This window comes from Lepidochelys kempii, chromosome 24 (assembly GCF_965140285.1).
Source record: "Lepidochelys kempii isolate rLepKem1 chromosome 24, rLepKem1.hap1, whole genome shotgun sequence".
NCBI classification, from domain to species: domain Eukaryota; kingdom Metazoa; phylum Chordata; order Testudines; family Cheloniidae; genus Lepidochelys; species Lepidochelys kempii.
Window position 1 is genome coordinate 17538446 of NC_136403.1, and position 22601 is coordinate 17561046.

General features: G+C 52.3%; 1 protein-coding gene across 1 annotated transcript; it reads left to right on the forward strand.

The window, feature by feature from the left end:
• Window positions 1-322: 322 nt before the first annotated feature.
• On the forward strand, window positions 323-8382 carry LOC140902660 (phospholipase A2 inhibitor gamma subunit B). The gene is made up of 6 exons (XM_073322986.2): window positions 323-396; window positions 2051-2178; window positions 2698-2814; window positions 5831-5983; window positions 6364-6504; window positions 7603-8382. The coding sequence occupies exons 2-6, from the start codon at window positions 2130-2132 to the stop codon at window positions 7800-7802; spliced, it is 660 nt and encodes a 219-aa protein (XP_073179087.1). The 5' UTR covers window positions 323-396; window positions 2051-2129; the 3' UTR covers window positions 7803-8382.
• The last annotated feature ends 14219 nt before the right edge of the window (window positions 8383-22601 follow it).

The following is a 22601-nucleotide window of genomic DNA, read 5'->3' on the forward strand; positions in this document are numbered from 1 at the left end:
CACACACACACTCAGGGTGCGGCCTACACACTGGGAGCTGTTTGTGAGCGGCCCAAGCAGGCTGCTGGAAGGCACCCAAGGATGCAGGGCAGGGGTGGATTGTACCATTAGCTGTGGTACATTCGTCTGGACGTACCCTGCGGATCTCACAGGGCTGTGGGTAGGGGGCAGCACTGGCAACAGGAACAGAAATGTATTGACCCTGCCAAAGACGAATGTGGGGAGTTTCTGTCTCACGTCAGAGCGTACACCTGAGCCTGGCTATTAAAGGAGGAGAGAGAGACACACACAGAGACATGACGGACAGATTGTACATCTTTTCCAGTTCACAATCTCACCTTATACTCCAGGCCAGGCAAACATTATACCCAGCCTGGTGCCCCGAAGGAGCATTTGGTAAGTGAAACCCCTCTGGTGTAGGGATGCTTTAACCAGTAGACTCCACTATCCTCCCAGAAGTAAGAATAGACCCAGGAGTCCTGGCTTCCAGCCCCTCCTGCTCTAACCCACTAGACCCCACTCCCCTCCCAGAGCTGGGGATAAAACCCAGGAGTCCTGGCTTCCAGCCCCTCCTGCTCTAACCCGCTAGACCCCACTCCCCTCCCAGAGTTGGGGATAGAACCCAGGAGTCCTGGCTCCTGGCCCCATAAGGATGCAAATGAAGACGAGAGCCAGCATGCAAGGGGGGTAGCTAAAGGAGAGAAACAACAGTGGGGGTGGGCTGTATGCGAAAGGAAACACTGTTATGCTTCAGTTCTCTTCCCAGCCTGTGCAAAGAGATGTACGGGAGACATATGGAAGATTGGAGTCTCGCTGACTCCCGTGTAAACTCCTGGACTCCTTCAGCCAGGAGCAGGGAAATCAGCTCTGTCCCCTCCACCTTGCCAGAAAACATGGGACATAACAGAGCAGGAGGAGGTGGCCTGAGCCCTCTGCTGAAAGTGGGGAAACTGAGGCAGCTGGAGAGCACTGGCAATGTTGTGACACCCCCCTAAGGGGGGGAATCGCCCATGCATAGTACATGGCAGTGAGGGGAGATCACAGAGATAGCTACTGCCTCTAGGAGGGAATGGGAATTTCTTCCCCCCGCATCCCTGCCCTCCAGTTTTGGGCTGCCTGATGTTCTGTGGAATTGTGAATGATCCCAAGGGAGTGGGGGACGTTCTACCGTTGTGTGGTGTGGGGAGCAAAACCCAAGCTCAGTAGAGTGGAGGGGGCAGCACAATTCTCCTCCCCGCTGGGGGCCCTGGGGTGTTGGTGCCGGGCCCCAGGCCCTGACCACCACGGAGAAGGCACAGGGGAAAACGTGGTTTCAGTGGCAGGTCGAAGGCTCGTCCGTGACCTGGGCATGGGATGCCACCGCTGTTAAAAGTGTGCAGCTGAGAGTCACCTTGTCGGGAGCAGGGGGTTGCATATCAAGGTCTGTTTGGGTCCCCAGCTGTGACTTTAAGAGTGGGTGGGTCGGGGGAGCTGCAGCTCCCCTTGGACGAGACTGGCGAACCACGGGCAGTGGGAGCTGCAGGCGGCCCTGCCTGCTGACGCTCAACGTCAACAGGCTCCCACGGCTCACCAGCGGCTTACCCTGAGGAGCCGCGTGCGGTCTGCTGCCCGCTGTGTGAACACCAGGGATCTAAATCACTGAAGACATTGGACAGAGCCGGACCCAGAACTGATCCCTGCGGGACCCCACTCGTTAGGCCCTTCCAGCATGACTGAGAACCACTGATAACTACACTCTGGGAATGGTTTTCACGCCAGTTATGCACCCACCTTATAATAGCTCCACCTAGCTTGTATTTCCCTCGTTTGTTTATGAGAAGGCCATGTGAGTCTGTATCAAAAGCCTTATTAAAGTCACATCTACCGCTTCCCCCCATCCACAAGGCTTGTTACCCTAAGAAAGCTATCAGGTTGGTTTGAAACGATTTGTTCTTGACAAATCCATGCTGACTCGTACTTATCACCTTATTATTTTGTAGGTGTTTGCGAACTGATTGCTTTTTTATTTGCTCTGTTATCTTGTTCAGTCTCTCTTCTGATCTCATTTCAGCCCGTCTGTGATAATTCTCCCAGTTGGTGACCTGGCTGCACCAGAGACCCCAGCGCCGATCTCCTGCTTCCCCATCACCATGAAGGCTTCTCTTGCTGTCTTCATCCTCGCTGCTCTCCTGGCAACGGGTGAGTGGGGTCTGTTTCTACAGGATCTGCTCTGACTTCTCCAATGCCACAAAACCCCAGAGCAGCCAGTTTTACGAAATGGTTTATTAAAGAACCAAAGAGAAGGAGCAGAATAACAGGGGCCAGGTCTGAATGGAAACAGCTCCTGAGGAGATGCCTGGAAGTCCCAAGTCCCTGGGGCAATGTGTGAAACAATTCTGGAGCTGGGAGGCAATGGTTGGAGTTGGAATCCCTGAAAACGTGCCCTGACTGGTTACATTTCCCAGCTGGCCAATAAACACGGAGATTTTGGAAAGAGGATCTTCCGCTGCAAGTTTGCCTGGAAGGAACCAGATTTGAATCTGAATAAGGAGAGCGCAAGACGCTGGGAACTAGATTTCTGTCTCATCCCCGCTGGGGTCTGTTGCCGTAGCCGCACTGGAGTCAGTGGGGCTAGATCCCCACCTGGTGTCGATCAAACCCAGGGGAAGGCGAGGGAGGGACAAATCCAGGTGGCTCATGTTCTCTCTCCATCTCTAGGGGCCTGTCTGCAGTGTGAGGTTTGCGAAGCGCCAGGAACCAGCTGCAAGGGCGACCTAGAGACCTGCACCGCTGGGTTTGACTCTTGTGGCATCGTTCTGGCAGAATCCACATTGAGTAGGTGATACGGACCCTAAGCAACCTGGCTCAGTGAACAGGCTGGGGAGCTAGGACGCCTGGGTCCTCTCCTAATCCCAGCACTGGAAAGGAAGTGGGGTGCATGGGTCTGAGCAGGGATTGACTGGGAACCAGAACACCTAGGTTCTAGGCCAGACCCTGTGGGCTAACTCCCGCAAGGGGACTTAGGCTCAGTATTGCGATGCCGAACCCTCAGTGGTCTCCACGGACCATCGGTGAGGGGCCCAGGCTCCCTGTCCAGCGCACGGGATCCAGAAAAGCCAGCATGCTGAGCGGGCAGTTGCCTAATCCAGCCAATAGGAAATGCTGAGGTGAGGGGCGTGGCCTAAACCCCTTCCTCCCAGAGTTCAGTATCTAAGTCCCGGCTGCACAGATGTGCCCAACTCTGGCTGGGATCCACACCTGGGAACCCCTTGCTGGGAGTCAGGCATCTGAAGCTGGTCAGCCCTTCCTTGAGACACCAGCAGCTGGGACATACAGCCTGGAGGTGGGAGACCCAGTTTCAAATTCCCCCTTCCACTGGATTATGGAGCGGGTCTCTCTCGAGCCTTCTTCTTGCTGCTATTCCATTTCATATTAAATATTTCAGCTTCTTGGGAGAATTTGATTTTTACCTTTCTTCTCATTTTGAACATGTTTATTATTGAGCTTTTTTATCCATTCTAGTTTTCTCAATTGAGGAAAATGATGGCACAGGGGTTTCAGACAATAATTATTTAATGACAATAGGTGTCGAGATGCAATAAGGTAAATCTTTATAACCGTTAAAGCAAAAACTCTCAACATCGTGTGTCAAGTTATACAAAGGAAATAGCCTTAAATCAAACTCTGATATGTTCTCAAGCAGCATTTTTGCTACTTTGCCAATCTATAAATTTCAGTCATCATCGATGGAACTATTTGGTCAAAGTCAGGGTCTAGTTTACGTGGGACTTTGACATACACTGGGGGAGCTCTCTGGCTATTGGACTATTGGGGATAAGACGGGGTTGGGGGACATCAGAAATACCAGCTCCTCCAGCTGTGTTTTGTGGGGGGCCCAACCACGTCTCTCTTCTCAGAGGCTGCCTCCTGGATTAGACACCATACCTGAGATAGGCAGGGGAATGCCTACTGTGTGGTCCTGCTGAGGCCTAACCATGAGCTAGGTGCCAGGTGTCAGGATTTAGGCAGCTGTGTGGTTACCCATCAGCAGAAACTTAGGGACCTAGGGAGTTTAGGTGCTTACAGGGTCAGGCAGCAGCGGAGCTGGGAGCTTGAGGATTGAAATGTTGGATTTTGGTGTCTAAGGTGGCAGTTAGGTGACTAAATTGCTTTGTGGGACGTCTCTCCACTGTAAAAATGGACCATTTATTCCTACCCTTTGTGTCCTGTGTTTTAACCAGTTACCAGTCCAGGAGATTTCACACCCCACCTTATATAGCTTTAATATATGTGAGGAACCCTTTGTTCCAAATTCCATTCCCAGTCCAGTTTGCTGAAAAATACAGGTACCCAAAATGGAGTTCAGTGTCATGTGATCTGGTCACATGGCCTTGCTGAGTCATGGCAGCCATTCTTTACAGGCTTGCTGAAACATTTACAGGAAGGCTAAGCTCTTCCATAGTTCATTGTCTTTGCTGATGGGCCATCAGCACTGTCGAGTTTCTCCATTGTTGTACCTGAAAGGCCAGCTGTGGGTGTTACACAGAGTAAGCACATATGAAATGCAGATACATAGTCAATATTCATAACTTCAGACACAAAAACGACACATGCCCCAAAATAGGATAATCACATTCAGCAAATCATAACTTTCCCAATGACTCTTAATGTGACTCATCTTGTACAAATTGCATCATAATTCTGTCATAATCATGCCCCCATGATGAATAGGGGGTGTCGTGTCACAACCCCATCAAAGAATTCTAATAGATTGGTGAGGCGTGATTTTCCTTTACAAAAGCCATGTTGACTCTTCCCCAACGTACTGTACTCATCTATTTTCAGCTAATTCTGTTCTTTACTATAGTTTCATCCAGTTTTCCTGGTACTGAAATCAGACTTGCCGGCTTGTATTGCCAGGATTGCCTCTGGAGCAAAGGCACCAGAGCCCTCCCAAAAGTGGGAGGCCCTGCCCCCTGAGGTCCCACCCCAACCCCTCCCCCGCTAGGGCCCACTCCCCTTTTCCCCTAGAGGCCCTGCTTCCAGACAAGCCAGAACCTGGAGTGGAGCTGGGAAGCCCTCCACCCCCATCCAGGGTGGGGTGAGGCTGAGAGCAGCTCCCAGCGCATGTACGCATCCCCTGGGCCCCACACCAAGGCAGAGGGAGGCTCCCCACAGCTGCCCCTGTGACTCTTACCATGCCAGGCTGTGGCTTTGAGACCTCCCCCTGGCCAGAGTCAGGTTGGGGAGACCCACGTGACCAGATGTGGGGAGCCAGCGCAGAGTCGTGGACCCTCCATCTCCACCTGCCCTGGGCCGGGTGGGGAGCTTGGGAGGGAGGGAGACAGGCCAGGAACTCCTGTTGGGGCCCCTGCCCTACGGGCAGGTGGAGGGTCCGCACCGCTCCCCAAACAGCCTGGGCTCCCTGGCCGGGCTCCAGCAGGGTGCTGGCCTGGTCGGAGGGTGGGCCCTCGCGGGGAAGAGGAGGGGAAGGAGGCAAGATCCACCGCAGTGAAAAGTGGATGTTCCACGTCCATCCTCTTTCAAAACTGGGAGGGCTCTGACCCCCTCTAGTTCCGGCATTACTGTTCTAGGGCCTCTTTAAAAATCACCATCACATTAGCTGCCCTCGGCCATTTGGTCCAGAGGCTGGTTTAAACGATAGGTTACCTACCACAGCGAGTAGCTCTGCAATTTTATGGTTGAGTGCCTTCAGAATTTCCTTCTCCTTTTCCATGCCTCAGTTTCCCCATGGGTAGAGGTAGGATAATGTCACAGGGCCATCACTGTGCAGAGGGCATTGATGGGGTGGGAGTGGAAGGGGAATAAATCTACATTTTCTCCTATGCAGTGGGAATGAAGCAACAGATCATTGCCAAGGGCTGTGTGACATCCGGAAGTTGTAAAGTTGGCCCCCTCACTACGAATTTTGGGAAAGGACTGACCATGAACCTGGGCATCGCCTGCTGCATGGGAGACGCCTGCAAAACAACCACTGTGACAGGTACCTCTCCCCATCTCCGCCTCTCCTGCCCCATCCCCTGCACCTCCGGCTGCCTGGAACCTGCCCCACGATAACGTCCCGGGCCTGGTCCTCCCGCCCTGCAGGGGGCGCCCCATGGACTACGACTGAGCCCCTGGCTGGGTGGAGTTGAGTGGGCGGGGCTCTAGGCTCCCACCAGGTGTGAACCCAGCTGGCCCCACCCGGGGCGGGATCCAGGGCTCCCTGCTGCAAACCCCTCCCCCGCCGGCGTCCCCGTAGCTACAGCGCCCCCTGGGGGGGCCCCCGGGGCTGAGCTGTGCAGCCCCCAGCTGCTCTCCCGGCCCCGACCCGTCCTGGGGCTCGTCCCCCGAGCTGACTGCGTTTGCTCCGCTTCTTCCCAGTGCCCCCGGCCGACCCCAAACCCAATGGCCGGAGCTGCCCAGCCTGCGTTGGTATGCTTTCTGCTAAGTGCCATGAAGAGATCACAGATTGTACTGGAGCTGAGACCCGATGTGTCGAGGTTGCTTGGACTGAAACAAAGGGTAACTTCTGTTCATTTATTTTTTGGTTATTTTTCCTTTGTTGTTCACAGTTCAAGGAAACTGCACTTGTCTTCCCCTGCCAGGGTTCCTCAGGGCTCCCACACTGGGCTCCTGGCTCCTCAGCCCTCACTTCCCTTGGGGGGCACCTGTGTCTTTAACCCTGCTGACCAGGGGTGTAGCAAGGCGAGACTCCCTGCCGCGGTGCCTCCTGCTGGTTACACCTGGGAATTAGCTCAGGTCCAGCTCTGGGGCACCCTCCACTGGCTGGTTTCCCTCTTGCCGTTAGGACAGGATGCTGTGGGGGTCTGCTGGGTAAAGATATCATCTGGACATCAGGACACTTGGGTCCTATTCCCAGTGCTGCCTCCTGTGTGACCTTGAGCCAGTGGCTTCCCCTTTCTTTGTCTCTGTTTCTACGCCCACCTTTTGCCCACATAAAGTTTAATCTGTAAGCTCGTTGTGGTGGGGCATGTCTGAGTGTTGGGATCCCCTGGGGTGCCAGGTGCTACACAGACCCAGTCAGAAATGGGAGACCCTCGTTGTGCCAGGCACTGAACAAGTTCATAGTGACAGTTCTTGCATCAAAGAGCTTGCAATCCAAATGGGCAGAAGAAGCATTTTACCCATTTCACAGATGGGGAAACTGAGGCACAGAAAAACAAGGAAACGTGCCTAAGGTCACACAGGAAGACTGTGGCAGAGCTGGGAACTGAACCTAGATTGCAGAGTCCCATCACGGTGCCACAAAACCTCTTAGAGATCCCACTGCTCACACCAACAGTGAGCTGCTGCTTTACTAATTGAATGTTGTGGCTAATACAGGCCTGCTCCAATCTGGGTGGGATCTAGATCAGAGCTGCCCGTGACTCGCTCAAGGAGACAGAGTGAGTCTGGGTCCAAGCGGAGGAGAAGTGGGAGAGACCATCCAGGGCCAGACAGGCTGTGGAGAGCGGAGGAGATGGGGAGATGGAGGCTGTGAGGGACCTGGAATGAGCTCTGAGGAGCAGAGGAGAGGCAGGAGTGGCCATTGTGTCCCAAACCTTTCAAGGAGGGGATTTGCTCCCTGACACCCGTCACCTGCTTTTCCTTCCCACACAGGTGGAACAGTCATACCGGTGACCATGAAGGGCTGTGCTACTGAGGCTGTCTGTGCAAATGAAACAGAGGTTTCGGGGTCCTTTGCAGGCGTCCGTGTGGATCTAACTCTCAAATGCAAAGCACCTGGCACAGCACGGGGCCCAGCTGGGCTCCTCATCCCAGCCCTCGCTGGGCTCCTCCTCACGCAGCTCCTCTCCTGAGCCCCCGCCCATGCAGTGGCCACACCGCACGGAATAACACAACTTTCTGCCTGCGTCTGCTCCTCTCCGCAGCCACTGTCCCCTCCCAGGGGCTCCGCGCTCCCAGATGGATTCGCTTCCCCTTTATTTTGTTGCACTGAATAAAACAAACCAGAGACCAAATCCTCTGGAGATTTTTTATTTTGATGGAGAAAATTTTAATTCTAGTGGGTGGGGCTGCTTAGTCTTAGAGTGACCCCTAGTGGTGAAATCAGGCACCACAGCTGGGAGCGACAATTCTTGATAAAGCATCTTCTTATATCTCCGGCGGGCTGAGTTTTATTTTTAGCTTTTTTATTTCCATAGATAATAGAAATCTTTATTTTTGAGCATTTTTTCTATTTTTATCCATTTAAACGTTCACAGTTGTGGGAAATGACGGGGGCCATAATGATGTAATGACAGTTGATGCTGAGATTCAAAAAATTAAAGTTTTCTAACTGTTAAAGCACAAAGTGTCAACACCACCTGTCAGAATATGCAAAGCAAAGAGCCTCAAATCAAACTCCAATAAATTCTCACAAGCATTTTTCTTACTGTGCCTATCGGAAAATTTTGTGATTTTGTTGCAAAGATCTGTTCCTTGGGTTGGGTGTGTCTGGTGTAATCAGCGTTTACCAACATTTACTGAGGAAAAACTTAGAGACTAACAAATTGGTTAGTCTCCAAGGTGCCACAAGGACTCCTGTTCTTTTTGTGAATACAGACTAACATGGCTGCTACTCTGGAATCTCGTACCTAACAGCCTAAATTTGGCCTCTAGGACCTCTCTCCTATCAGACTAACACGGCTGCTATTCCGAAACCTGAGGAAAAACGTATCCTTCCAAACTACTTATGTCCATCACAACTAACACCTGCATCTTCTGCCGCTTGCAGAGCCCCAGGAGCAGGTGGACCTAAATCACAGGCCGCTTTGGAAACTGTCGGCCAAGGTCTGCGATGGAGGTTTTGTAACAGAGCTGGGAACAGAGCCCTGAGTTTGGGAGGTGCCGGTTTGAATTCCTACCCTGGGAAATAGTCCCAGGCCATCTGCAACCAGCTCCCGTCGAAACGAAGCCACAGCTGGAACTGGCTCAAATTTTTCCATCAAAATGGGATGAAAATTTTACTTTTATCTTCTCCCTTTCCATTTTCCCACTTTATTTTTGTAATGAAAATCTCAATTCTTGGAGGGACATTTCCTTCTTTCTCCTTCGTTTTCCTCCAGAAGGGGAGGAATTCTGCCAGGGCGGGACAGAACCCCATCGAGTTAGACAGGAAAAGCAAGTGCAGACGAGGCGAGGCGAAGCGTTTCCGTGCGCACACCACAGCAGAGAGTCGCGTCCTGGGCTGAGTCGAGCGTACCATAGCTCGGTTTTGTTTGTAGTAACCTCCTGATGGAAAGGTTTGGCGGGACCAGAACCGCGGCAGAAGTTACAGGTTTTCTCCATAAGAGCAACTGCCTTTGAGAGGTCCGATGTCCAGCACCACTTTGGCTGAGGAGGGTCTAACATTTCTGCTGTGGCCCGTAAGGCCTAGAATAGATTTTAAGGCAGATACACGGACAGGCAAAGGTGAATGCAAATGTCGGTCTCCCTGCTGTTGAGCTGGTGTCTGTTTGTCTCTAGACAATGTAATTTCTCAAAGGAAACTGAGTGAGCAGACGTGTCTTGGCTGGGTGACATTTCAGATCAGCCTCTTATGGTAGCTTCACCAGCTTATTGACAGCTCCAAGCACTCCTCTGAGGTACCCATGGCCAGGTACGAGTTATTACCAGACAGGGGGTAGCTAGACAATAACAGAGCCCGCCGCCCGCGGAAGAGGAAGGGTAATTGTGAAACAGGGCTACGGATGATATTGTTGCAAGAAGAAGCAGCAAAATAATGATGTGACCCACACAAACACATAACACATGTATAGGACAAGACGAATGCTGCTCCACTTACAGGACAATGAATGAAAACAATGCATGTTAGAAAACAAACCAAAAACCAAACAATTGATGAGGCAGGTGACCCTTTATTTAATCTTTCAATCAAAGTTCATTCATTTTATATTAATTCCTTGTCCCTTTAATTGTACTAATTCAATTGACTTAAAGCAATTTACACTGCGCTTACCTTGTGAGTACAGCTATATCGAAAAAGGGACGAGAGATGAATAGTTATGCGAGGATTTAAAAAAAACAAAACAATCGTGACCATTTTGTTGCTTGAAAGTCATAGTATGTTTTGTTCCTTGAAAAGCATATCACATGCTTGACCTTAGGACTTAACAAGAGTTAAAATCATTAGTTTTACTGGACTTACTGAAGCCCTTTTGTTTTTAGCATTTTGGTCCTTTGTGAATTATTATTTTACTTTATTTTTATTTGCACCTGATTTCTTAGTTTGGATGACACTGTATTTTTACAAAGGAAGCATTGTGGTTTTACAGGGCTGAGTGTCACACCGGTAGGTTTTACCATTCACATCAAACGATTTATTCTCTCCTTCCTCCCCTCTTTAACTGTTTGCAAAATCAGACTTGTGAGCTTTTCTTTAAAAACAGAGGAAGTGAGACAAGAGAAGGTTTTGCAAATCAAACACACATTCCCAAAATCTAGAAGTGAACCAAATCACACAGGTGGGTTTTTTTCTTTATTTGAAATAACAAAATAAACCAGTAACAGTTCTGTAGTCAGAAACATGCTACAGAGGAAAGAATGTGAAGTATTCCCTCTTCCCCGTCCTTACATAAAAACACTTTAAGGTGAGAGAAATCATATAAGACACAGTAGGAATAGAGAAGCCAAATAGGTACCCATTAAAGAAGTTTAGAAAGGCAGAAATTTGTCTGGGCATTTCACAACCCACAGAAGGAGAAAAGCCAGCAAGGGGAGCAGAGAGGAAGCAGCTGCATAAACCGTAGCTACAAATAAGTTTAAGAGAGAGAAAAAACCATCAGAGGTGGGGGAAATGGGATTGGAGACTGTTCTGAACAATCTGACCTGTCCCTTCTCTTTAGCTTGCCAACAGCTCAGTGCATGAAATTCTCCCACTCCTGTGCCTGACAAGACAAGGAGGTATTTCATTTACTCACCCCCTCTCTTTGTTGCTTTAATTCTCTATTTTGCTCCTTTAATCCCCCTCTGGCTGTTGCATGATTTCCTGTGATTTCCTGCCGGCCAGCAAGAGCCTGGTTTTGGCAGTTTGCCTTTGTATCTTTGTTCTCCCGTTGTGCTGTACACCGAGAGTCAGCACAAAGTTACTGTTACATTTTGCCACCTGCGCAAACGAAAGAGTCTTCTGATTCGTTGTGTGCGCTTTATCTTTTCCCCACTGCATCCTTTTTAACGCATTGACAAACAGATTTCCAAGGGCTGCTTTATTCATCGCTCTTCATGCAGACAGAGCAGCCCCTTCATCAATAATACTGTTTATTATACAGTTCTTTAGTGTTTTCCCATTGCCGGCCAACTTTTTTTCTTATTTTATTTAACCTGTTTTGAGGCTTTCTGATTGTTTTATTTATTCTTCCCCACCCCACCCCACCGCACCTGACAGACACGGCAGTGAGCTCTTCACCCAGGCTTTGTAACAGTTGAATAAAACATGTTTATGCTGTTCCTAGCCTCTACTGGAAAACATATGTCCTTAGCCCAGGTAATCCAGGTCCAAATGGAAAACATCCGTCACTAGGCCAGGGAATCCAGATCCAAATGATCCTGTTACTGACAATCATGTCAGGGTCTCCAGTTTGTTGCATGTTTGAATTTGCTAATGATTGCAGATTAAAACCTATTATGTAAAAGTGTAATTATTAAATCAAAAATTATTAATCAAATGAATATCGCGCTACAAAGAATACAGAAAGAAGACATGCTTTACCTCACCCTCTAGACACTGAAGAGACGGTGGTTTGGATTCCTCTCTAGGCGGTGGAATTCTGCCAGCATTCGTCCCAAATGACCTTCCAACGCTTTCCCTTGATAGGGTGTGAGTCAAAGAAACTCCCTTCCAGAAGGAAAATCCAGTGGAGTGATATGGCTGGTGTGTTACGAAAAATGTTCACGAGACCCAATAACCAAACTCAGTCAATTTTATTGTCGAAGACAAAATAGGCCAATACAGAAAGGAAAGAGTTTATACCACCCTGATCTTTCTGGGACGCTTGTTTCTCCCACCGTTTTCCATTTGCCTGACACAGAAGGGGTGGCTCAAAAATACACTCCCCAAACCACTTCCAGGTGTAGCAGGGTTTCTAACAAGCGAGAAAGCCCAGACTCGCCTCCTAAGAGCCTTTCCTTATCTCCGCTACGGACACTGCATTTTAAGCCAGTTGCGCTTAAAGTTGGCTGTGCTGGGACATCAGACAAATGTCTCTTGCTTGGACTCTTTCCTGACCCACTTATGCCGAATGCGGAGTTGTCCCGGTCCCAGGCGTTGTGGGACACCCCAGTGAACAGCACTGTGGAAAGACATAATATAATCCCATTCACATAACTGCTCTGGCGCTGGGTATAGCAGACTATTAACACAGTGCGCGTATGTCTAACCTATATGCAGGGGCGGCGAGCTGTATGGGCTCATGGTGCCTGGGCTCCAGCAATATTCAGGGCCCGGGGGCCCGGCTCCACCAATGTTCGGGGCCGGGTCTCTCCCCCGGCCCCGCCTGCCGCCCCCACGCGCCTCCCCCGAGTGTCCCCCGGCCCCCAATTGCTGCCCCTGCGCACCTTCCCCGGGGCCCTGGGCGTCCCTGCCTCTCGGCTCTGCCGGCTCCCGGCATCAACTGCGGCCACAGGGTTCCCGTGCCCCCCGTCCTCCAATGTCAGGGCAGGCTGAGCCGAACCCCACCCCTCCGCCTCGGACCCTTCCCTTGTCCGGTGGGACCCTCCCCCAGCACAGGGCCGCACCCCGCCAGCCGCAGTCACTGCCCCATCCCTCACCCCCGGTGAGGCTACAGTGAGGGGCAGCAGCAGGGGAGGAGGCCACGTGTGATGGCAGCCCCCCCCCCAACCGGCAGCCCCCACAGGGGAGGCGAGGGGGCTTCCTGGACCAGAGAGGGCCCCTAGGAGCACATGCAGTGGCAGTGGTGTGGGGTGAGGGTGCTGCAGGGTGGGGGGGGGAGAGGGGGCCCCTCCCCCAGAGCTGACTGCTGCCATTGGGGAGAGGGCTGGGGGGAGTCCTCCTCTCTGGCCCCAGCCCTGGGGCAGCCTGCCTGCACCCCAAACTCATCCTCAGCCCCGCCCCACCCCAGAGCCTGCACCCCCAACCCTCTGCCCCAACTCTGAGCCTCTCCAACACCCCAAACTCCTCATCCCCAGCCCCAGCTGGAGCCCTCACCCCCCTGCGCCCCCACCCTCTGCCCCAGCCCTGAGCCCCCTCCTGCATCATGAACCCCCCATCCCCAGCCCCACCCCACAGCCCTCACCCCACACCCCAACCCTCTGCCCTAGCCCTGAGCCCCCTCCCACACCCCAAACCTCTCATCCCCAGCCACACCCCAAACCCCTCACCCCTGCACCCCCTCCCTCCGCACCCCCTCCCACCCCCAACTCCCTCCCAGAGCCTGCACCCCCTCCCACCCACAAACTACCTCCCAGAGCCTGCACCCCTCACCCCCTCCTACACCCTCACCCCCAGCCCAGAGCCTACACCCAAACTCCCTCCCAGAGCCTGCACCCCCCCGCACACACACACCCTCTCCTGCCCCCAAACTACCTCCCAGAGCCTGCACCCCCCCACACACACCCTCTCCTGCCCCCAAACTACCTCCCAGAGCCTGCACCCCTCACCCTATGCAAATGAGATCAGCCCCTAAAGTTCTTTTCCACAACCCACCATGACTCGCCGCCAGATGTCAGGGTAAAGCTCATCCTGACTCTGCTGACAATAGCAACAATGTCATTCAACCTCTATTAAATACATTTTTGAAAGTGGAATTTACTACGATGTGTCTCCTTGGCTTTCATATCATTTCACTGATGGCACGGGCTAGCAAGTGTCCAGAATAACCACAGTTATTATAATTAAAAACAACAATTAGGGAAGGGCTACTAAACCACATGCTGAGGGGCTTAAATCAATTAGATGTAATGTAAAGGGCAGATTAGCCAACATCTGCTACTGCGAGGTTATTACACCTTCCTCTGGATCACCTGGTGCTGGCCGCTGTCAGAGATTGGATACTGGGCTAGATGGACATTGGGTCAATCCTAATGGTGCTATGTCCTTTGTTTTAGACCAAAATTTCATCTCCTGCCTGGAATCATCTCTCACTCTTTTTTAAAAAAGAACAAAGTGGATGATATCCTGACCCAACTGAAGTAAATGGCAAAGCTCCCACTGGCTTCAATACAGCCTGGATTTTGTCCCGTTTTAGAATGAAGTTATACAGGAGAAGTTGCACCAGTCCAGCTTCAGTCAGTGTTTAAACTGAGGCCCTTGCCTACATGGGAAAGTTTTTTTTCAATAGACCCTAAGGTGTGAATTTAACGGATATAATTATTCCGCTATAAACCAGCACCCCCCACCCACCCACACATGAACTCTCTGGACTACACTAAAGTAACTCAGACTCCAGCGAGAGACTGTTGAATTGGAATTCATTTGCAAATTGGATACAATTAATTTAGGCTTGAATAGAGACTGGGAGTGGCTAAGTCATTATGCAAGGTAACCTATTTCCCCTTGTTTTTTCCTACCCCCTCCACCCCCCCTCAGACGTTCATGTTAAACCCTGGATTTGTGCTGGAAATGGCCCACCTTGATTATCATACACATTGTAAGGAGAGTGGTCACTTTAGATAAGCTATTACCAGCAGGAGAGTGGGGTGGGGGGAGGTATTTTTTCATGCTTTGTGTGTATATAAAAAGATCTTCTACACTTTCCACAGGATGCATCCGATGAAGTGAGCTGCAGCTCACGAAAGCTTATGCTCAAATAAATTGGTTAGTCTCTAAGGTGCCACAAGTCCTCCTTTTCTTTCCATTGGTGTTTGATCTGGGACTGCACTGAACGACATCAGATGCTGCGTTGATCACATTGGCTGTGCCTTGGCACGTAACAGGGCAGACCACGAGAAGATTGTCATCTCCTGCACGGGTGGCTTTTCACTCCCATGAAGTATATGATCTACTTGGAACTGCATCCACACGTCCCATGGCAGACGTACCTACCTTCTCAGGAAATGGGAACAAAACGCAGCCCTGCTTGCAGCGGAAAGACTTCAAACTATGGCACCCCTCATCGGCCAACAGCTCAAATGTCATATCCCGGTACCTTGGGCCACCCGCGCCACATCACTGGAAGCGATCAATTGGATCCACACCCTAGACTTCCACATGTAACCATGCTGGGTTTAAGCCACAGGAAAAAAGAAGACTGCCTGCGGTAGAAAGTTGTACCAATATAATGACATTGGTTAGGGGTGTGATTTTTATACCAATTTAGTTCTACTGTGACAACCTCTAGTATGTGATCTGTAGAAAGGCTTTTCTGCTGATATAACAGTGGGCATTTTTCAGTTTCGCTCATGTTGCTTGGGATGCAGCGAAAGCCACTCTTCCACCAAAATAGAGTGTCCCCATGGCACCGGCGCTGCCTTCCTCAGTTTCCAGGGGAGGGGGTGCTCAACCCCAGCTCTGCCCCAGGCCCTGCCCCCACTCCACCCCTTCCCCCAAGCCTCCACCCCTTTCCACCCCACCCCTCCCCCTGCCTCTTCCTGACCCCGCTCCCCTCCCCAGCACCTGCTGCATGCTGCTGAACAGCTGATCATGGTGGGCGGGAGGTGCGGGGAGGGAGGGGAAGGAGCTCCTCAGTGGGGCGCTGGTGGGTGGGAGGTGCTGGGAGGGAAGGGGGAGGCGCTGATCTGTGGGGCTGCCGGTGGGTGCACAAGTCCCGGAGCACCCATGGAGTCCACGCCTATGCCGCACAGTATGGTTATATGGGGGCATGACAATACTCTGATCATTACAGCGGAACCCCATTTGTCTGATCTCACTGGGACAGGGCCAGACCAGATACTAAAAAATCAGATAATCTGGAGAACTGGCAAAGCGCTTTCTATCCCTTATTTTAAGATGGGAGGGGGCTCGGGCTGTCAGCCCTGGGAGGCTGGGGCTTGGGAGGTCAGCCCTGGGTGGCTGGGGCTTGGGCTGTCAGGCCTGGGTGGCTGGGGCTTGGGAGGTCAGCCCTGGGTGGCTGGGGCTCGGGTTGTCAGCCCTGGGTGGCTGGGGCTTCGGCGGTCAGCCCCATGCAGCTGGGGTTTGGGGGGTCAGCCCTGGGTGGCTGGGGCTCGGGCTGTCAGCCCTGGGTGGCTGGGGCTTCGGCGGTCAGCCCCATGCAGCTGGGGTTTGGGGGGTCAGCCCTGGGTGGCTGGGGCTCAGGCTGTCAGCCCTGGGTGGCTGGGGCTTCGGCGGTCAGCCCCATGCAGCTGGGGTTTGGGGGGTCAGCCCTGGGTGGCTGGGGCTCGGGCTGTCAGCCCTGGGTGGCTGGGGCTTGGGAGGTCAGCCCTGGGTGGCTGGGGCTTGGGAGGTCAGCCCTGGGTGGCTGGGGCTTGGGGGGTCAGCCCTGGGTGGCTGGGGCTCGGGCTGTCAGCCCTGGGTGGCTGGGGCTAGGGCGGTCAGCCCCATGCAGCTGGGGGTTGGGGGGTCAGCATGGGAGGAAGTGAAGTTGAGGCTTCATTCGCCGATATCGCTGACTCACTCAAGGACACACAAGGTAGGTGCAGAACCAAGAGCTGCTGCCCCCACCCCTCGACCTCCCCCCCCCACCCCTCGACCTCCCCCAGCGGCGTCGTGGTGGAGCCCAGAGCCCCAGGAGACTGTGGGGATGGAAACTACGATGATGAAAATCACTCCTTCCGGTCCACCCAGCTCCCAGCCAGCAGCTGCCGTCAAACAAGCCAAGTCTCCCCCCAAATCTCCTTCATTCAGGACCCCAAAAGGGAGTGGTGGGTGGAACAGCCCATCCCCTCGATATTTCATCCACCGATTAGCCCTCATTTCCGACATCCAGTTGTGGTGCATTGATTTGGAGGCTTGCGCTGTTTGTGGTTACCAGGCATGATCTTAATGCTGCCCTTGACTTGTATCAGGCTGCTGTTTTCTTTGGGCTTGTTCCGTTGTCCTGTCCCCCCTCACCTCCCACTTGTCCCAGCCACATTGGTTGTTCTAGGGACATATATAATCTTTCACTCACTTTTTACGGCTGGGCTCACAATGAGGGTAAATTTGTAGGCTCAGTTATCACAACGGTACACTGACATCTGGCATGGGGGGCAGAAGGGGAGGGTCACACACAGAGCCCCTGGCATGTAGAGGAAGGGGGATGTGGGGCACAGAGAGCCCCTGGCATGAGGAAGGGCATGGAGGCAAGCCCCTGGGGTGGGCAATGCTCTCTGCCAATGGGTGCACCGAAGTGTGAGACCCCCTAATATTAATAACAAAAATAAAATCCGTACCCTCTGATTCGTTTCTCCTGGGGCATCACCAGAGACTGAGCAAGTCACATTCTGTGGCTGCCATCTCCTCGTGGGGAGGTGACGCCGTGCGGGCTCGGCGCTCGAGATGGACAGAACCACCAGATCAGTCTGGGTCCAGCAACCTGACCGATGCAGCCGAAGCCTCCCTCTTCTTGGGCCACCCGGACGTGCCCGCTGGAGCTGACCTTCCCAAACGTCTTCTGTTCTTCACCCCCTGCTTTCAGACCCTGACAACTTCCCAAGTCAGTTCCTAGGAATTTTCTTTCTTTGTAGAGAGACATAAATAGGATTCCTGGGTGCTAGTCCTGGTTCTCCTGCTGACCTCGTGCAAGTGGCATCCTTCCACCCACCCCGTGCCTCAGTTTCCCCTCACCCCACATTGTCTGTGCGGACAGTAAGCTCTTCAGTACAGGGGCTGACGCTCACTGTGTGTCCGGGCAGCATCCAGCACAACTAGACCCCACCCTCCTCCCAAAGCTAGAGCCAGGAGTTCTGATCTAAATTGGACTCTCTCTCTCTCTCTCTCTCTCTCTCTCTCACCGGCTTGTTTTATTGAGCAAAACAAATGAAAGAGGAAGATCCTGCCTGTGGTGGGGGACAGAGTGGGGAGAGGCCCCCCGGGACGGGAGAGCTGCTGCAGAGAGGTTATGTCACCTACATTAGCTGAGCGAAAGCCCTGCTCGAGCTCTGGTTATGTGTCTGAGGCCCTGCTTCCTGTTGACGGGCCAGAGCCTCTAAGTTTGTCTAATATCCACGTGCTGAATGGGACCCGCTAGAAAATCGCTGTCCCCTGGGTGGGGCCGTGGAGAGGGTTAGCGCTCCAAACGTGGGGTTGTTTAAGCCAGCAGTTCCCGAGATACAGCCACCCCCCGCAAAAGATCAGCCTGGGGAGAGGGGGCATTATATCATGCAGCAAGAAACGGGGAGGCTCAGATGAGAAATGTCACATCCACCTGCTGGCCCACGGCCTCCCCCTCTTTTCCCTGTGTGGCCCCCCCCTGCGCCCACCTGTGTGACTCCCACAGCCTCCCCCTGCCCCTCTGCTCCCCACACCCCACCTGTGTGGCCCCCACAGCCTCCCCCTGCCCCTCTGCTCCCCTGGCCCCAGCCCATCTGAATCTCCACCAGAAGACGAGGTGCGCTCTTCTGCACCCCAATAATCAGTCAGTGGATCAATAATAATTACTATTTGCTTCCAGCACAGCCATAGGTCTCAGACCGAGTGCCCTTGAGGGTGGGGACCCCAGATCCACCAGGCCACACGGTCTGCGGGTCAGGCAGTCCGTTCAAGCCATCCTTCTAACACGGGTTTGCAGGGATTGGAGACAATCAGAGAGAATGGGTGTCATGGATGGACAGGGTCTGTAATAGACCCCCAGCTTATCTATCTATCTATCTATCTATCTATCTATCTATCTATCCCCGTACACCCCCTCTATCTATCTATCCTGAGATATGCCTCTCTCTCTCTCTCCCTCCATCCGGGGCCAAGTGACACCAGCTGGGGATCTGACTATTTTTTACATACCTGGCCCGCTTCTGGGTAATCACAGAACAGAGCAAGTGAATGGAAGACACTAGCTAGTCCAATTAGGATGGAGCTCAGCTGTTCTCAGTGGTGGCAGATGACAGAACAAGGAGCAATGGTCTCAGGTTGCAGTGGGGAGGTTTAGGTTGGATATTAGGAAACACTCTTTCACTAGGAGGGTGGTGAAGCACTGGGATGCGTTACCTAGGGAGGTGGTGGAATCACTATCCTTAGAGGTTTTTAAGGTCAGGCTTGACAAAGCCCTGGCTGGGATGATTTAGTTGCTGTTGGTCCTGCTTTGAGCAGGGGGTTGGACTAGATGACCTCCTGGGGTCTCTTCCAACCCTAATCTGCTATGATTCTATGATAGTCCCAGCTCTGATGGGGGCCTGGCCTACTTGCTCCATGGGATGGTGCATGACGCCCCTTAATGTTCACTGGTGGAACAATCTGAGCCATGGGGGAGGGCTCTTTCCTGCCTCCTCAGTCAGAGATTGATGGGCTCAAAAACAGGCAGGCATGTGTCCCATTTACACCCATGTCTCTAATGGGGCTGTGAATCATCTCACTGTCCATCGAAATGGCCAGCCATGTCTCAATCCACTTTTCAGTGGCAGGGAGTTCCGCACATTAACACCAACACAACAGAAAAAAAGGTATAATTTATCCTCTTTAAATCTAAGGTTTCAAAGGGGCAGCTCCACAGGGTTAGGGGGTCGTCTACATGATCCTAATCTCGCTTTCCCCCCACCGTCTCGGTGGGGTGGTTTACTGTAGCACCAATGTAACCCGGATCACTTCCCCTTGTTTTTTCCTCCCCCCCCCGCAGACGTTCTTGTTAAACCCTTGATTTGTGCTGGAAATGGCCCAACTTGATTATCATACACATTGTAAGGAGAGTGATCACTTTAGATAAGCTATTACCAGCAGGAGAGTGGGGTGGGGGAAGGTATTTTTTCATGCTTTGTGTGTATAAAAAGATCTTCTACAGTTTCCACAGTATGCATCCGATGAAGTGAGCTGTAGCTCACGAAAGCTCATGCTCAAATAAATTGGTTAGTCTCTAAGGTGCCACAAGTACTCCTTTTCTTTTTGCGGATACAGACTAACACGGCTGTTACTCTGAAACCTACCAGTGTGTGTCTTTCCCCCCTCTAGTGGCTGGATCCTGGAAAGTGGTTTAGGGAGCTGCTATGCCGCACAGCGAAAGATGCATCTCCTTTAATTCCAGGGTTAAATGCATTTACTCCTGCGTTTATTCCCCCCTCGTCCTCCCCGCAAGTCCAAGTTTCAGTCCTGGTGCCCGGTATCTTTCCAACAACTGCTCTGTTCAGGAAGCAGAGCTGCCCTGGCATCCCCAGGCGTAGCGGGGAGGGGAAGCTGCTTTAACCCTTTAGGGTCTCCAGCCCTGGTTGGTGGGTCCTGCCACAAAAAAAATATTTACGCTTTAAAAAAACCGGGTTTTTCAGCTGAACATTTTTCAGTTGGATGACAAAAAAAATGGAATATTCTAAGAAATACCCCCCCCAACCAAACCCCATTTTCCAAACGACTCTAGGGCCCGTAGGAGGGTGGGTGCGGCTTCTGATAGCCCCACGACCCTTGCTAGAATTAAACACAGGGGAAATCAGCCCAGTCATCACAAACACACACACATAATCCCAGATGCACATCCACACACGCACAGACTCACTATCTCACACACAGACACATGATCCAAGACTCACAGTTACACACACAATCCAGGACTCAGGATTACACACACACACAGTGTCCAAGACTTACACCAGGAGTGGGCAAACGTTTTGACCCGAGGGTCACATCTGAGTATGGAAATTATATGGCAGGTCATGAATGCTCACAAAATTGGGGATTGGGGTGTGGGAGGGGGTGAAGGCTCTGGGGTGGGCCAGAAATGAGGAGTTCAGGGTGTAGGAGGGGACTCTGGATGGGCAGGGGGTTGGGGTGGGAGAAGGCTCCAGCTGGGGGTGCAGGCTCTGGTGTGGGGCTGGTGATGAGGGGTTGGGGGTGAAGGATGGTGCTCTGGGGACTGAGGGGCTCAGAGGGCAGAAGGGGGATCAGGGCTAGGGAAGGGGCACGGGAGTTGGTCAGAGGTGTAGGCTCCAGGTGGCACTTACCTCAAGCAGCTCCCGGAAGCAGCGACACGTCCCCACTCCGGCTCCTATGTGGAGGCACGGCCAGGCGGCTCCACACTCTGCCCTGTCTGCAGGTGCTGCCCCTGCAGTTCCCATTGGCCAAGAACCCTGGCCAATGGGAGCTGCGCAGGTGGCGCTTGCGGTGGGGGCAGCATACGGAGCCCCCTGGCTGCTCCTAGGTGTAGGGCCGGAGCGGGGACATGTCTCTACTTCCAGGAGACGTGCGGAGCCATGGCACATGCAGGGTGGGAGAAGCCCCGGACCCCACTCCCCAGCGAGAGCTCAAGGGCCAGATTAAAACATCTGAAGGGCCGGTTATGGCCCCCAGGCCGTAGTTTTCCCACCCTTGACTTACACAGACACACAATCCAAGACATGATTAAACACATGTGATCCAAGACTTGCTATCACACACACAGATGCGCACAGACAGTCCAAGACTCCTGATCACACACAGACACACACACACAATATGAAACTCATGATTACACACAGCCAGAGTCCAACACTCACTTTTACACATGGAAAAACACACAGCATCTGAGATTCATGATTACAGACAAACACACACAATCTCTCTCTTTCTCTCTCTCTCTCACACACACACACAAACACAACAAATACCAAGATTAGTGAATGAAGGTAAATGTGGATAGGCACTGGCTGGTGGGTGTGGAATCTAATGGCGTTATTACGTTAAACATGATCTGCGTCAGGGAGTGAATGAGTCAATAAAGCATCACATGATCGCAAGACGACGTGATTAGAATCGATACTGACTGTCAGCCTGTTGATACAGCGATGGCACATGATACCCGACAAATTATTGTGAGATGTTTGTATTACGGTAGCATCTAGAAACCAAGGCCCCATTGTTCCAGGCACTGTACGAAGATATAACAAAGAGACAGGCCCTGCCCTGAAGGGCTTTCAATCGAAGCGGAAGACTATTGGCAATACGTAGATTCAACAAACAGGCCGAGAAAAAGCGCAAGGAAACAACAAGACGATACTGATCAGCATGAAAAAGCAAACACAGCAAACCCACTGCCCCAGCATTGCAGCTAAAGGCAACTGACAAGATTCACAGGGCAGGATCGTCCCACATGATTGGTGAGCTTCGGGTCGATTGACTTTTAATGAGGCTTTTAGGCCTTGTCTTCAAGGCCTTGTCTTCAAGACCTTGCCTTGTCTTCTTGTGCCGGTAGACCAGTGACATTCTCCGGCTCAGCTTAAACCCTCTCCCAAGTGACATAAACAAAACTGAAAAAAGCCACTCTTCTGCTGGAGTGAGAGCATCCACACAGGAGGTTACACCAGGGTCATTCTGTCCGTTTAAATTCACAGCTTACGTTCTACCGAAAAAGTTTCCCATGAGGACAAGACCTTCAGCTTCTAAGCTTCAATGGAGCAATGGCCTGCAGCTGAGGATCTGGCCCCATTGACTCCCATTCTGCTACGGCCGATTGACCCCAGCTGGGATCCGGCCCCATTGACTCCAAAGGAGCTACAGCCGATTTGCCCCAGTGTGGGGATCCGGTCCGTTAACGTGTGTAAGGTGCTCATATACCGAAGTGATGGAGGAGCACAGAGGGACGCAGGTAGGTAGAACTGGATTCAGTATAATT

What these genes read in the sequence shown, in the direction of transcription:
- LOC140902660 (XM_073322986.2), top strand. Translation starts at nt 2,130, where the DNA reads ATGAAGGCTTCTCTTGCTGTCTTCATCCTCGCTGCTCTCCTGGCAACG. An exon ending in TCTGGCAGAATCCACATTGA is followed by an intron (nt 2,815 to 5,830) that starts GTAGGTGATACG and finishes TCTCCTATGCAG; the next exon opens with TGGGAATGAAGCAACAGATC. An exon ending in TGCTTGGACTGAAACAAAGG is followed by an intron (nt 6,505 to 7,602) that starts GTAACTTCTGTT and finishes CTTCCCACACAG; the next exon opens with GTGGAACAGTCATACCGGTG.